The 12,406-nt window shown below is 42.0% G+C and overlaps 1 protein-coding gene across 1 annotated transcript in view; it reads left to right on the top strand.

Moving 5' to 3' along the window:
* The window catches only part of DGCR2 (DiGeorge syndrome critical region gene 2), a 48,431-nt gene that overhangs the window by 15,636 nt on the left and 20,389 nt on the right, over positions 1 to 12,406 (top strand). Inside the window, exon 2 of the mRNA XM_082774233.1 lies at positions 3,891 to 4,013. Coding sequence (XP_082630359.1) covers positions 3,891 to 4,013 — 123 coding nt within the window. The remainder of the gene's footprint in view (positions 1 to 3,890; positions 4,014 to 12,406) is intronic.

The following is a 12,406-nucleotide window of genomic DNA, read 5'->3' as shown; positions in this document are numbered from 1 at the left end:
GTAGCTGGCAAGATTGAGGGTTAACATTCTAGAAGTGCTTTGAGATGGCGAATTGAAGACGACTTATAACAACACCTTGCTGCTTGAAGTGTTTTCACATTCTCGCACCCTTGAACTTTGTAATGGTTTGTAAATTTATGCCCTGTAAAGAGCTACAACTGTTGCTGTTTCCATTGTTTGCTTGCTTCCCTTCATCCCAATGAATAGATACATTTGCTCGGAATTGAGACTTGTATACTAAATTTTGTGCTGCACCAGAGAAAAGACTGTTTGATTCTTACAAGCAAAAGTACCCTTTTACACTAGAAGCTCCTGTGTGGATCCTAATTCTGCTGATTTAACTTGCTGTGTCCTATGTGAGTACAGGAGGTGGCTGTGTTTCCAGTTTTTGACTTGTGGCCAGTTGTTGACCACTGCTTGATGTGTTTGTACCTGTGCTGCAACAGGTGCCAAACTTACTGCATTTCATATTTCCTAACAATACCAAAAATCTTTCTGCTTTAACAGCTGGCAGCAATTAGGTGTGTGCAGTGCTGCTTTGCTGCTGTTTTGGAGCAGGGGGAGAGGAGAGGAGCTGGTAGTTTGAGATGCTTTTCTTCCTCATCCTCTTGCTGCAAGTTACTATCAGAGTTGGCACAGAAGCAGGTCACCAGGGATGTCCCAGCTGAGCGCAGCCCCCTCTGGGGAGTCCAGGTGGGAGAGGTGGGCAGGTTTCCTCAGGTGGCTGCGTGTTGTGTGCCTTTCATGCTAAAACACGATGGGCAGCAACCAGAAGCAGAACAATTAAGCTGAAGCTCTTCCAGACGCTGCACAATGAATAAAGCAGTTTGGTCATGCAGGGAGGTGTGGGCTCAGGGCTCGGGTAGCTCAGGAAGCGTTACTGGTGGTGTTTTCAGCGTCTGGAGACTGGGTTTTGCAACCATGCCCTTTAGTGTCACTGTTCTCTCTGCAGCAGAATCGCCCAGCAGCTCCTGCTCCTTGCTGGGAAATAATGAGTGAACCTGACGGGGTGTGCTTTCCGTCGGGACCAAGTGCCCTGCTGGTTAACCCGAGCCGTGTTTAAATGAATGTGTTTTGTGTCCCCTCGTGTATACACCTTCTTCATAGGGGATTGCCTGTAATGCAAGGAGCAGCCACATTACGGCACGTAACTGGCAGGTTTTAATGACAGAAATGTGGGGATGGGGCTGTTTGCTTATTTGAACCTAATTTTCATAATCACACCTAAAATAGTGCATATGGAACTGAAGAGAGACACGAAGTACACTTCGCAGGCTTTCCCACATGCTTTCCTGGGTGCTGTCTGTGAAAGGTAGGGCTGCAGAGCAGCTTTCTTCTCAGCTGTGTGCAACTTCCACTGAAATCGGGCGACAAGCAGGTTGAAAGGGTTCATTTGAAGTATTGAATTGCGTTTTGCCATTGTTGGAGGAAGGTGTAATGGAAACCTGTAGCTGGGCTGAAAGCAGCCTCTCGTGTTGAAAACATCTTCCAGAGGCTCCGGTGTAAATTCAGTACTTGGAATGGCAGTGGTTGAACTTCTTAAGAAACTTTATGCTTCATGCTGATGCTGTGCAAACCGTGGTAAAACAGGCTGCGATGATTTATTGAGTTGATGCTTTCCTGTGAACTTGAAATTTGAGTTTAATTTTCAACTTCAGTTGTATTTTTTTGTAGCTTTATCTTTATCTTTTTTTCTTGCTACATTGGGCAAGTGAAGCTTAACCTTTTATTCCCATAATCACAAACTTTCTTCCCTTCTTTGGGCTGAATAAATTTCTTCAGGTTTTGTTCAGGGGAAAAAAGTCATCACGTGTGACCTAAGCTACGAGGTGTGTGGGGTGGTGGCGGTTTCTTGGTTTTATTTTTTTATTTTTGTTTCCCTGCTTGTAATATTTCCACCGTGCTCTTTGCTGTCAGCAGTTTGGATTGAATCAAACTCTAACTGGGTCAGAGCGCTCCTCATCCTGCTGTCGCATGCTGCTGCCGGGAGCAGTCAGGCAGGTCTGCTTGAGCTCCTTGTGCTTTGGTGACCTGGGTAGGTGGTGTACGAGGAGCATGTGTCCGCTTCCATTCTGCTAGCAGAGCAGCTCTGGGATTTGGAGAGAAACAGGCACTGTTTCATGCTGTTTTAATATCTGGGTGTCTTCAAAAGAAGTGGGTTTGAGTCTACGATCAAACAATAAGCCTATCAAACAATATCCTATACTAATTATTAGGTATGTGGGTATGGGTCTGGTTGACAGTGGGTGATTGCTTATCTTATTTTGCATGGCTGTGTTGTCCGGAAATTTAAACGTAACCTCTGCCTTGATTTAGTTTAGACGTGCATTTCGGGAAGGTGACAGTTGCGATAGAGCTTCTTCTCTTAAGCTGTAAACTGTGGATGAGAGAACATGCATCTGTATTGTAAATTCCTTAGAGCTTCCTTTCCCCCATCAATAAAAACAGCTACCTGCTTCATTCTTTCAAAGTCAGGGCTCAGTGTGCATTACTTTCTAAACCCTTGTTTGATTTTTATTTTTAGTAAGAGGTGCTAGTTCTTGAGGCATAGCTTAACTGCCGTTACCCAAAGCAGTGCAATATTGAGAACCACCGTTGTGAGGAAAGCTGCAGGGTGATGGTCTGGTGTGAAGGTGAGCGCATCGATTCTCATCACTCACAGACCCGCAGTCTGCAAACAAGCTTGGAGTTGTTCACCGTTTGTATAGACAGATTTTCCCTGCAAAATATAGTGAGGAACACAAAATTAAGCGGAATTATTACTTTCTGGCATTTGATGGATGGAATTGATACCTTTAAAAGCATTGACAAAAATTGTACTTTTTATAATGCTAATTAGGACTGACAGTGTGATGACGGCAGGTAGGTAGTAGTGCTGTAGCAGCAGGCACTACAAGTTTGCAGATACTGGCAGTTTCTTTTAAAGGATTTGCTGATACACAGGAATTCTACAAAAGAGTGTGAGCTAGAAAGTGAAAACAGGTCCATCAATATGGAAATTGTTTTACAAATAGTTACGTGAACTGGCTCGAAGTTGGGCTGGACAGTTGTGCAAGTCTGGGTGGGGCCTGGCGTACCTACTGCTTGCAGTGGAAATTGCATTCTGAATTCATTGCATAATCTAGCATGTAAAAGCTACCAGAGCATGTTGTTGTTAAACTTTGCTTCTGAGGCAAGTGAGCAAATTGTCTTAAGTGCATGGCAAGAAGTAAAAGGGGAACACTCACTGTGGTGATGGCTGCTACTGGGTTCCTGAGCTTGCAGCTTCTCCAGCTAGACCTGGGCTTGGGAACGTTGTGCGGATGTGGGTTTCCTTTCCTCTTCTTCTCTTAAAGACACCAACTTATTTTCAGATATGTGAAAGGAGCAGACTTAAGAGAAACTATGGTGTCACTTTTTTGGAATCAGTTTTGAAAATCCAATTTAGAAATCTGAGAAACTGTTTTGTTCTCGTGTTATCAACTTGTATTCCTGTTAGTATTTCGTAAGTGGGAAACCTACTGCTAAATGATATCCTTTCTTTATCCATTCTTTCTAGATGATGAAAACGTAAGAGCAGAGTCTGCCATGGTCAGATCAGAGTACTGTTTGCCATAGAGAAAGCTGAACTGAAGTGCGTGTGTGACTGCATGAACCAAAAATCTGCCAGCTAGATCTTGCGTGGTGTTTTTATGAGGAAGTTTTTACTACGGATGTCTGATAGACTTTTTTCACAAACGCTGTACGCAGGCTCTCCTGTCTGTTAAAGCCTGTAAATGTCCAGTTTGAAATATGGAAGTGATCTGAAGCTCAATAGTTTTTAGCAGGCTGAGTTATCCAGAGCTTTTGTCCATTACGTTATATGTATTTGGACTCAGAGGAATAAGTAACACAACTTTCTTCTTTCCTAGAGCTCCGCTGCACCCCAGGGCAGTTTGCATGTCGGAGTGGTACCATCCAGTGCATCCCTTCAAATTGGCAGTGTGATGGATGGCCCACCTGTGAGGACGAGAGTGATGAAGTTGACTGTCCAGGTAATGCTAAGAAGACCACTTATCCCAATGTCTCCTTGTTTTTCATCAGTACTTTAACTCCTTTTTTTTTTTTTCCTAAGATCATCTGCTTATTTTTATTTGAAAGTAGAGTTTGTTCCATAGAACTGCACCACTTTATTAACAAACTTTTTCACTTTGTGGGGCTAATACTACAAATATTTTTCAGTTGTCAGAGTTGCACTTCAATATAACAGCCTGAGTAGGTGTGCTGGAGGTGAGGAGAGTTTGTCGTCTAAGAGACTTACATGGCAGGGAAAAATCATGTTGCAATTAAGTCAAAATGACACATAGGCCTGAGGTTAAATTCTGAATTACAGTTTTGGTTGTATGAGTGTATCACTCAAACTGTGCTGGGTGACACTGCTGGACTAGGTAGGGAGCTTGGTTTATTGCTACCTGTTCTGATTATGCTGCATGTGCTTACGTGGAGAACTTCGATCTGCCAAGCAAGCTGGTGTATTTACTCTTCGCAAGCTCATGTATGTTTTCGGGGGCCTATTACCTACCAGCGGTGGTTCTCTGCTAAAGCTGCTGGATACTGAGCTGTCTTATTTATTTATTTATTTTTTGTGAACACAATCACAAATTTGAGCATTCACATTTGTGTTCTTGACAACCTGGCCAGTGCAATTCTTTTTCTGTGTACCTTACAAGAGAAGGGACCCGTAATTTTCTTCTAACAACAGTGCAGCAAGAATCTGAAAGCACGAGTTAAATTCTAACTATGGCGTAGTTCAAAACTCATATCTCTACGGCATGACTAAGCTGTGCCCAAAAACTGTTTTAAGAAGCTCTTTGCCATTGAGCCACGTAATTTGCTTGGTAGAGAATCATGTGAACTTCGCAGCGTTGTCGTCACAGCGTTAAGTCTGTCGTCGTTCTGAGTTTTAAGCTATTTTAGAGATGCTACAAAATAGTAGCATCGGTATTTCACAGGAACATGTTCTAAATATATTTTTAAATGGAGATGGTAAAGTAAATCTAACACTCAGACTTTGAAACTGTGCTTTAGTTAACCCTCTCCCCACTGTGCTGCACACAGACAAGTGAAAGAATGTGTTTGGTGCTCTTTTAAGGAGGCTTTTGGGTAGTTTCTGTGACTGTATATTTGCTGTTCGAAAGGCGGGCAAAAATCTGTTGGTAGTTTCTTCTGACACCAAAAATTAAGCCATGTCATTGATGTAACTTCTGTTTAAAGTTGTTATTAGGGATGCGGATGTCCTTAAAGTTGCTTTTATAGTTGTGCTGTTATTCTTCCTTTTGAGCTAGTTTTGACCAAATGTGAAGAACTAGAGGGATCTAGTAAAGCTCTGGAGGTTAACGAAAGTGAATAGCTAGGTAAAAACAGTCACGTTAATATTTGGATTATTCAAAATGCCGCAGAGGCCTGACTTGTGGGGATATTGAAATATCCTATTAGTGCAAAACGAGGTTTTTATCTTCTTGTCTATAATACCAGTCAGCAATCTTAAGGTGTTGAATGAAGGATGCAATAGGATGATGATGACGACTCAGTGACTGGATTTCTGAAGAATATTTGCTATATGGCTAGGAGAAGGATGTTTATAAATGTAACATTTCTCAGTAGATAGGCTCTGCACCTGCATTCAGGGTGTAGGTCTCATTGGACTGCCTGGCCTGACATGATGAGGAGAACTTCAAGGAATTAAAAGTATGTGGGAGAGACTTGATTCGTTCCCATGTCTGTACACGGGCAGAGGAGAACAACAGAACAAGAGAGAATATTAGAGGGGGAAGTGATGGATAGCATAGAGGAGGAAAGTGCTCCACTTGATGAGAACATTAATCAGGTAAGTAATTGGTGAAAAGGCTGTACAGAGCTAAAAGAGCCAGAAAGCTGGGTGTGGCAAGGACTGAGATATTTGCACAGTAATGCAAGGAGTGTAGCCAGCAAACCAGAGGAACGAGAACTTCTGGTGTAGGACATAAAACTCTATTATACCTGTAACGAAAATTTGGTGGGATAGCATTGTGACCTGAAATGGGCGTTGAAGGGTATGCCTTATTCAGAACTGCCAAGAATAAGGGCAAGTTGGTCTGCTGGTGTGTGTATGAATGGTGTCTTGGAGTATGAAAAGGGATGGCATGAATAAAAGTAATTCTGCTGAGGCCATGATAAGTTTGGAAGAGCATGGTTTTCTTATGCTGGGGAAAGTATTAAATCTGGGAGCAGTCATAGGACCGGCTGACTGCTGAGACATGGACTGGGGAACTAAAGCAACTAATAGTAGTAGCACACGGTCATAATCGAGAGTGATAACTTTCTTCTTTGGCCACTGAATCAACAAGAAATGATGCAGCTTTAAATTTAGAAAATACCTTCAGATTTAGATGAGTAATTGTAAGATGATTCAGCTAAATTTTAAATACTTTGTAATTAAGGTCCTTAATTTCAGTAAAGGCAGACAACACTAAAAGAACTAGCTAGTGAAGCCATCTGGACTTGTGAAACTTGGATCATTAAAATATCTTCAAATTACAAGGGATGAAGTCTCTCTGAAGCATTAAGAGAAAGCTTGCAAGGAAGGGCTATGAGTCTGCTTGTGCAGCCTGTACTTTTCGGCCTTTGAGCTACTATTGGCACCCTGTAACATAAGCAAGTCAGAAAACATCAGTGATGGTGAAATAGGTTTTTGTGGTGTTGATGAAGGTGTGTTTCAATGACTGCTTTGTCATTTTGCTATTTGCAAAGACTTAATACAAAGCCATTGTAAGTTCTTTGGCACCGTTCACCTTTTTTTCAACCTGATTTCATTTGTGTTAATAACAAACCTCCTATTGAACTAACTCCTGTTGAGGATCATTTAGTAATAAAATTGTTTGGTGATTGTGTTGTCCAAAGTACAAGAAACACCCCCAAAATCTAATACTTTCCTATTAGGATCATTTCTTTAAGCATCTTTTTCAGAACACAATTAGGTGAGGCATTCATTCACTGCAAGTCTGAATAAGCGTGTCAAATACATATTTTTGTCAGACCACGTGTATACAAAATATATATATTTACAAAAGACTGTTACCATAGCTGTTCTTATAGTCTCTTTTTAGAATGACCCTTTTCGTTTAAACACAGGATTCCTTTCAGTTCCAAACTTACAAAGAGGAAGGTGCTGTCCCCCCTGCCCTTCCCAAGAGGCATGTAATTGTTAGTGGAATCTACATCAGTGATTACCCTCAATTCATCTGTCTGGTAGACTAAAACTTTTTCCTGCTTGCTCTTGTTAGTGTACTAAAAATTGTTGGGAGGATTTATGCTGCATGTGTCTGTAACTCTATTCTACTTGAGCAGTGGAGACTCATGAAATCTGTGTACTGTTCTATATCAACTGTAATTGTTCCTAAAAATAATGTATCCCAAGGTGGTATGTTCTGTGAAATGGTAGAAACAGGCATTTCTTACAAATAGGGATTTATTATTCCTACTCATTTCCTCTTTACCGTTCTACACAAGAAATTGAAGTAATAACATAACTTCTACCTTTACAGAAGTTCCATGTTTGAACCCACAGGAAGGAAGGGCTCTGCAGTTTGCCTTTTTACTGCTCATTGGATTTCCAGCTTTGTTTCTGCCAAAATATCAGACCAACTTCTCTAAATATCCTGCCCTCTCTGTGGGCTTTCTGGTTAAACAAAACTCACTGTCAGCAGCCCAAGTAGAGCAGGGTTTAGTGTAGCTCTGGCTGTTCACCTGTTTTATTTTTATACTACAGGCTAGGTGCTTGTATCTGTTGCGTATGAACAGAGAATTGATGTCATAAATTCTCGTGCTTTTCGCAAATCCCGTCCACAGCAATTTTTTATCTTGCAATTATATTGGTGATTGTTCCATTTCCTTCATATTTTTAAATAGAACTGTTCCCAGGAATAAGTGATAAGACTGTGCTGTCAGCTGTCCTTAGGCTTTTCCTTTCAGCTAGCTCTGTAGCACAAAGCCTTGCCTCATGCCATATTCTTCCTTTATTAGGTATTTCTTGGTGCTGTTTTCTGAACCTGCTTGGTCAGGGGCCCAAATGCAGCAAAGTTGCAATGAGCTGAATTCTTCTTTTCCCCAGAGCCTGAGGCTACAAACCCATCTGGACAGGCTGTGGGGCTGGGGCAGTAGTTGCTAGAGGAAGTAGCACGAGCAGCTGCTCTGCAGTCCCATGTTCACCAGTAAGATATTACATGTTTTGGGGTTGAGACCGGGAGCCTGATTTCATACAGAACCAATCTTTTTAGGAAATTTAACTGTAAAGCAATGTCATCTTTCATACTGTTCTGAAGGACTTCTACAGACACCCTACGAGGAAGAATGTGTTGATTTGGAGGTTGGTTGTGCTAGTGCTTGCATGCTGTATCGTTTTTGGATCCGGAAAGTCCCCTTTATGGAGCCAGCTGAAGGTATGGCCAGTAACTGAAGAAGCAGCAGCTGTGGCACACTCTGGCAGTGATCATTATCAGCTTTGTTTCATTTTGCCAAGGGTATTTTGTGTGTGGTGTGAAGTGACTGAACTATCACTTCCCCAGCCATACGCCTACTTCACCCTCTCTCTTGTTCTTCCTATTTACCATTTTCTTTTACTTTACCCTCAAGAGCTTCTAGACTGGATGAGGACAAGTTTCTTCCAGTTCTGGGCAGTATCTACAACCAAAAGTTTTAGAGGAACGCAGATGGCTCCAGCGTAGGTGGTTGATATAATGTGTTCGTCTTCCACTATCATCTAATTGTCATTTTGCCTTGTGTGACAGGAAGCTAAATATTCCTTTGAAAATGGTTTCAACCCTATTCTTCCTTGCCTAATGATATGTTGGGAAAAGCATTTCCGTTGATTAGTCTTGCATTTCCTTTAATTTGACTGTTTGTGCATACTTTATGAACTACTACGTACAGAGATTTGCAGTCTTTAAACTGTTGACCTTTGTGTACTTTTTAGTACGTCTCCTTTTTTCCATTTTTTAAAACTAAATGATAAAATGCCTCTGATCAATCACACATCTTTTCTGAACCCTTACCAAACTCCAAGGAGATGCATTGTTTTTACCCTGCTTTGAGGTGTTTACGTGCTGAGCTCTTTACTGCCAGGCAATCTATTTGTTTGACTGGTGCTCAGCTCAGCAGGATGCTGGTCTTGGTTAGCATCGATTTCCCAGCCTCACACAAGGGGTAATGCAAAGCGTGGAGCTGCCAGACCTGACAACAATCACCCCTCCCTGGAGACGCCTGAACTATGTTTCCAAATCTTTAGACATGAAGTTGGATTTAATCCAGAAACTCTATCACCTCTCAAATTACCAGATTAAATTAAAAGCTTTCTGAAGGTTTAGTGGGTAATACGCTAGACAGAAAATTTGAGGCTTAGGGGACAAGGCAGCATTCATATGTACGTTTTGAGAGTCTGTGTTTAAACAGGAGTAACTCAAATCTTAGAACAAGTAAGGTATCACAAGACCTGGTAGCCTCATAAACAATCTCTTTTTGACATAATTTGAATGGAGAGATGTGGGAGGATTCCCCATTTATGACGGAAATGCAAAGATTTGAGGCCAAGTGTTTGGAGTGTCCCAAATGTCAGGAGCCCGACTTCCTGAGTGCTCGGTGCCAGGTAGCATGTCCTGTGCTTCAGGTGCTCCTGTTGAATTTAATTGCAGATGTCGTAGCTTAGCACTTCCACAAACCAGACAGTCTTCACGCTGCATCCATCCCTTTGAAGTGTTTGGCTTGAGTGACTTGTTTGCTGTGGCACGGTAACTCTGGGAACTCGTTCAACTCCCCACATCCCAGCGTTCGCCCCCTGTGTGAGTCCTGACCCTGCAAGCGCCTCTTTAAGCCGCTGACAGTCAGTCTGTGCCGTCTGCCCGTTTCTTCGATGCAAAGCAGACTGGTCCGTGTGGCAGATTGCAGCTTCTCCTGCAGCTCCTCGGAGCAGTTTCCCACTCGGTGTCATGTTTGTTCCCCCATGCAGCGCGGCTCAGCACGCCCATGGTCGAGCCTGCTCCTTTCTCAGCTGGTGCCAGCTCTCACTTTTGTGTGCTCTCAGCTCCTCGGCTCCCGTGCCATTTGCAGCACTTGGCTTTTTGCTTCCTTTCACGTGGCCTGAGTGATGGAGGCACCGAGGGGTATGGAAAAGGAGCTTTCTGTGCTGCTTGTGTGCTTCCTTCTGCAAACGAGGCACCACGGGTAAAGTACTGACAGGAGATCCTGTGGATAATGCTGCAGAGCGGTCTCCGTGGATGTATGGTAAAGAGTGTGGGTAATTTAACTGAATTATCTCCAGCTTCTATGAATAATGGGCAAATTATTTTGTTTTATCTGTTTCTGACCTAAACCTGACAGCATTTGTCCCCTTCAATTTTTCCCACTCTCTCCATGAGAAACAGTAAAATTTGTGCGCACAAGAAAACTTTCTGTGAGCTGTCAGGGCTGTGTTTTACCATCAGAAGTGACAACACTTGTTCAACTAAAAGGTAGTCAGAAGTGGAAGCAAAGCATCTTCCCCTTCCAGACTCTTCACTTCTGTTCTGAAAAATTTTCGAACAGTATTGACTCAGACCTGAAAAAGATAACCCATATAAAATGCAGTAGGAGCCATCCAGCCTGGCAAACTCTCATTCTAAATTGGTAGCTTGAAGTTTTAAACAACTGAAGAGAGTCATGTAATCAGACGTGTTGGGTGGCTTTCCTGATGTGTGCTACTATTACTCAGTCTGTAAACATGCTAGAGTGAATTAGCAACTGTTTGTAAATTGGAAGGAGCTGCATGAATACTAATCATGACTTGATCCATTTGGAAGCAGTTTGGAGGATGTTCCTGTCAGGCGTGCTACAGTTTACAAGGGGAAAAGAGAAATTGCACCCCATGAATCTTCCCTTGAACCTGTTTTTCCCCTTTGCCCACCAACTAACAAGCAAATCACATTTCTCGCATAATTGTATGGAACCAAAGAAAATTTAAAGCTGTTTGTCTTGGCTAGTAAGAATGCTGCTGTTGCTGTTATTTCTTGTGGTGGTAGGATCTAGAAAATAAAGGATGTGGGAAATAGCTCATCTTCCCCAGTTGGATAGCTTTCAGAGTATTAAATGTGCACGTAAGCACTAAGAATCATTGTTTTGCCTTTTTGAAATACTGAAACGTAGGTTTTGGTCTTCTGGCTCAAGTTGTTATCCTAAAGCTCAGTCCATGGCACTATTAATTTGTATTTAAAGATATAAATATTGTTAATAAACCAGAACAGCAGCATACAAAGAAAATTCTTCTGCAGAGTATTGAAATGGCACAATAGAAAACCAGCCCAATTACACCTTTGCCACTGGAATCTGCAACTGCTTTTCATGACAGTCGAGTAATTTACAGGCTCGTTAGCATGCTCTTTCTTTATTGCCCTGGAAAAACTTGTCATCTTTGCTTTTTTCAAAGACAGAAAATTCAGGTCAAATAGAAGCAATTTTCTATTTGAAGAGCTCCGATTTATTAAGTGACTGACAGCGTTGGGCTCGAAGGAGAACTCGTGGTGGCTGCTTTTTGCCTCTCGAGTCCTGCGTGTTTTGGTGGCAGGTCTGCTGACGCCGGGGAAGGAAGGAGGGGATGTCCTGCTTCGGGTGGTGACTGGGCAAGCTGCCTTTGTGCGATCCGTGTAGCTTTTTCTCAAAGCATGTGGTATAAATTCTGTCAATTTGATGTTAGCGTGAGTAACCCGTTCTTAACCCTTGCGTATTAAAACCTGCGAACTTCTCTTTTATTCCCAGGGGAGTTAAATTGTTAAGTACTTGTGGGCGTTCTGTTTAGCCGTGGAGGGTCAGCCATATGGTGCTGCATCTGCTCTCACTTCTCAAAGGGAACTAATTCTTCTTCTGTTTGGTTCCAACTGGTTCTTTCTCTTTAGATGTTACCATTTAATGCCATGGGAAAATAGGGCTCCCCGGTGCTGAACTCAATTCATCTCTGATAAAGTATTCTACATTAATTATATTAAGACTTTAAAAAATAACACTAATTAAAGATTTGCTTTTTTAATGTATTAGTATCACTCTGATGATCATAGTGTAAATAATGCTACTGCAACATTAGGATTAACTGCAGGCAAATTCTAAAACTAAAAATAGTTTGGCCTTTAAAGGAATAAAAATAATTCATGATCTTCATTGTCAAATTATTTTACCATTTTGTGTCCTTTGAAATGTACGCTCACTGAATTTCTTGGCACTACCTTCTTTCCTGTGATACGTAGCGCATTCTAATTTGGAATATTGGAATTACTGCCTCGTTCCTGTGAGGCCATGTGAGTGTATCATACAGAGCCAGTTTTTAATGGGTGATCTCTATAGGCACGTAATTCCTAGGGTGACCTGGTAATTAAATATCCTTGCTCATTCC

The sequence above is a fragment of the Aythya marila genome (genome assembly GCF_965140915.1).
Source record: "Aythya marila genome assembly, chromosome: 17".
NCBI classification, from domain to species: Eukaryota; Metazoa; Chordata; class Aves; order Anseriformes; family Anatidae; genus Aythya; species Aythya marila.
The sequence above is the reverse complement of the archived record's forward strand: the minus strand, read 5'-3'. Positions and strand labels throughout refer to the sequence as shown.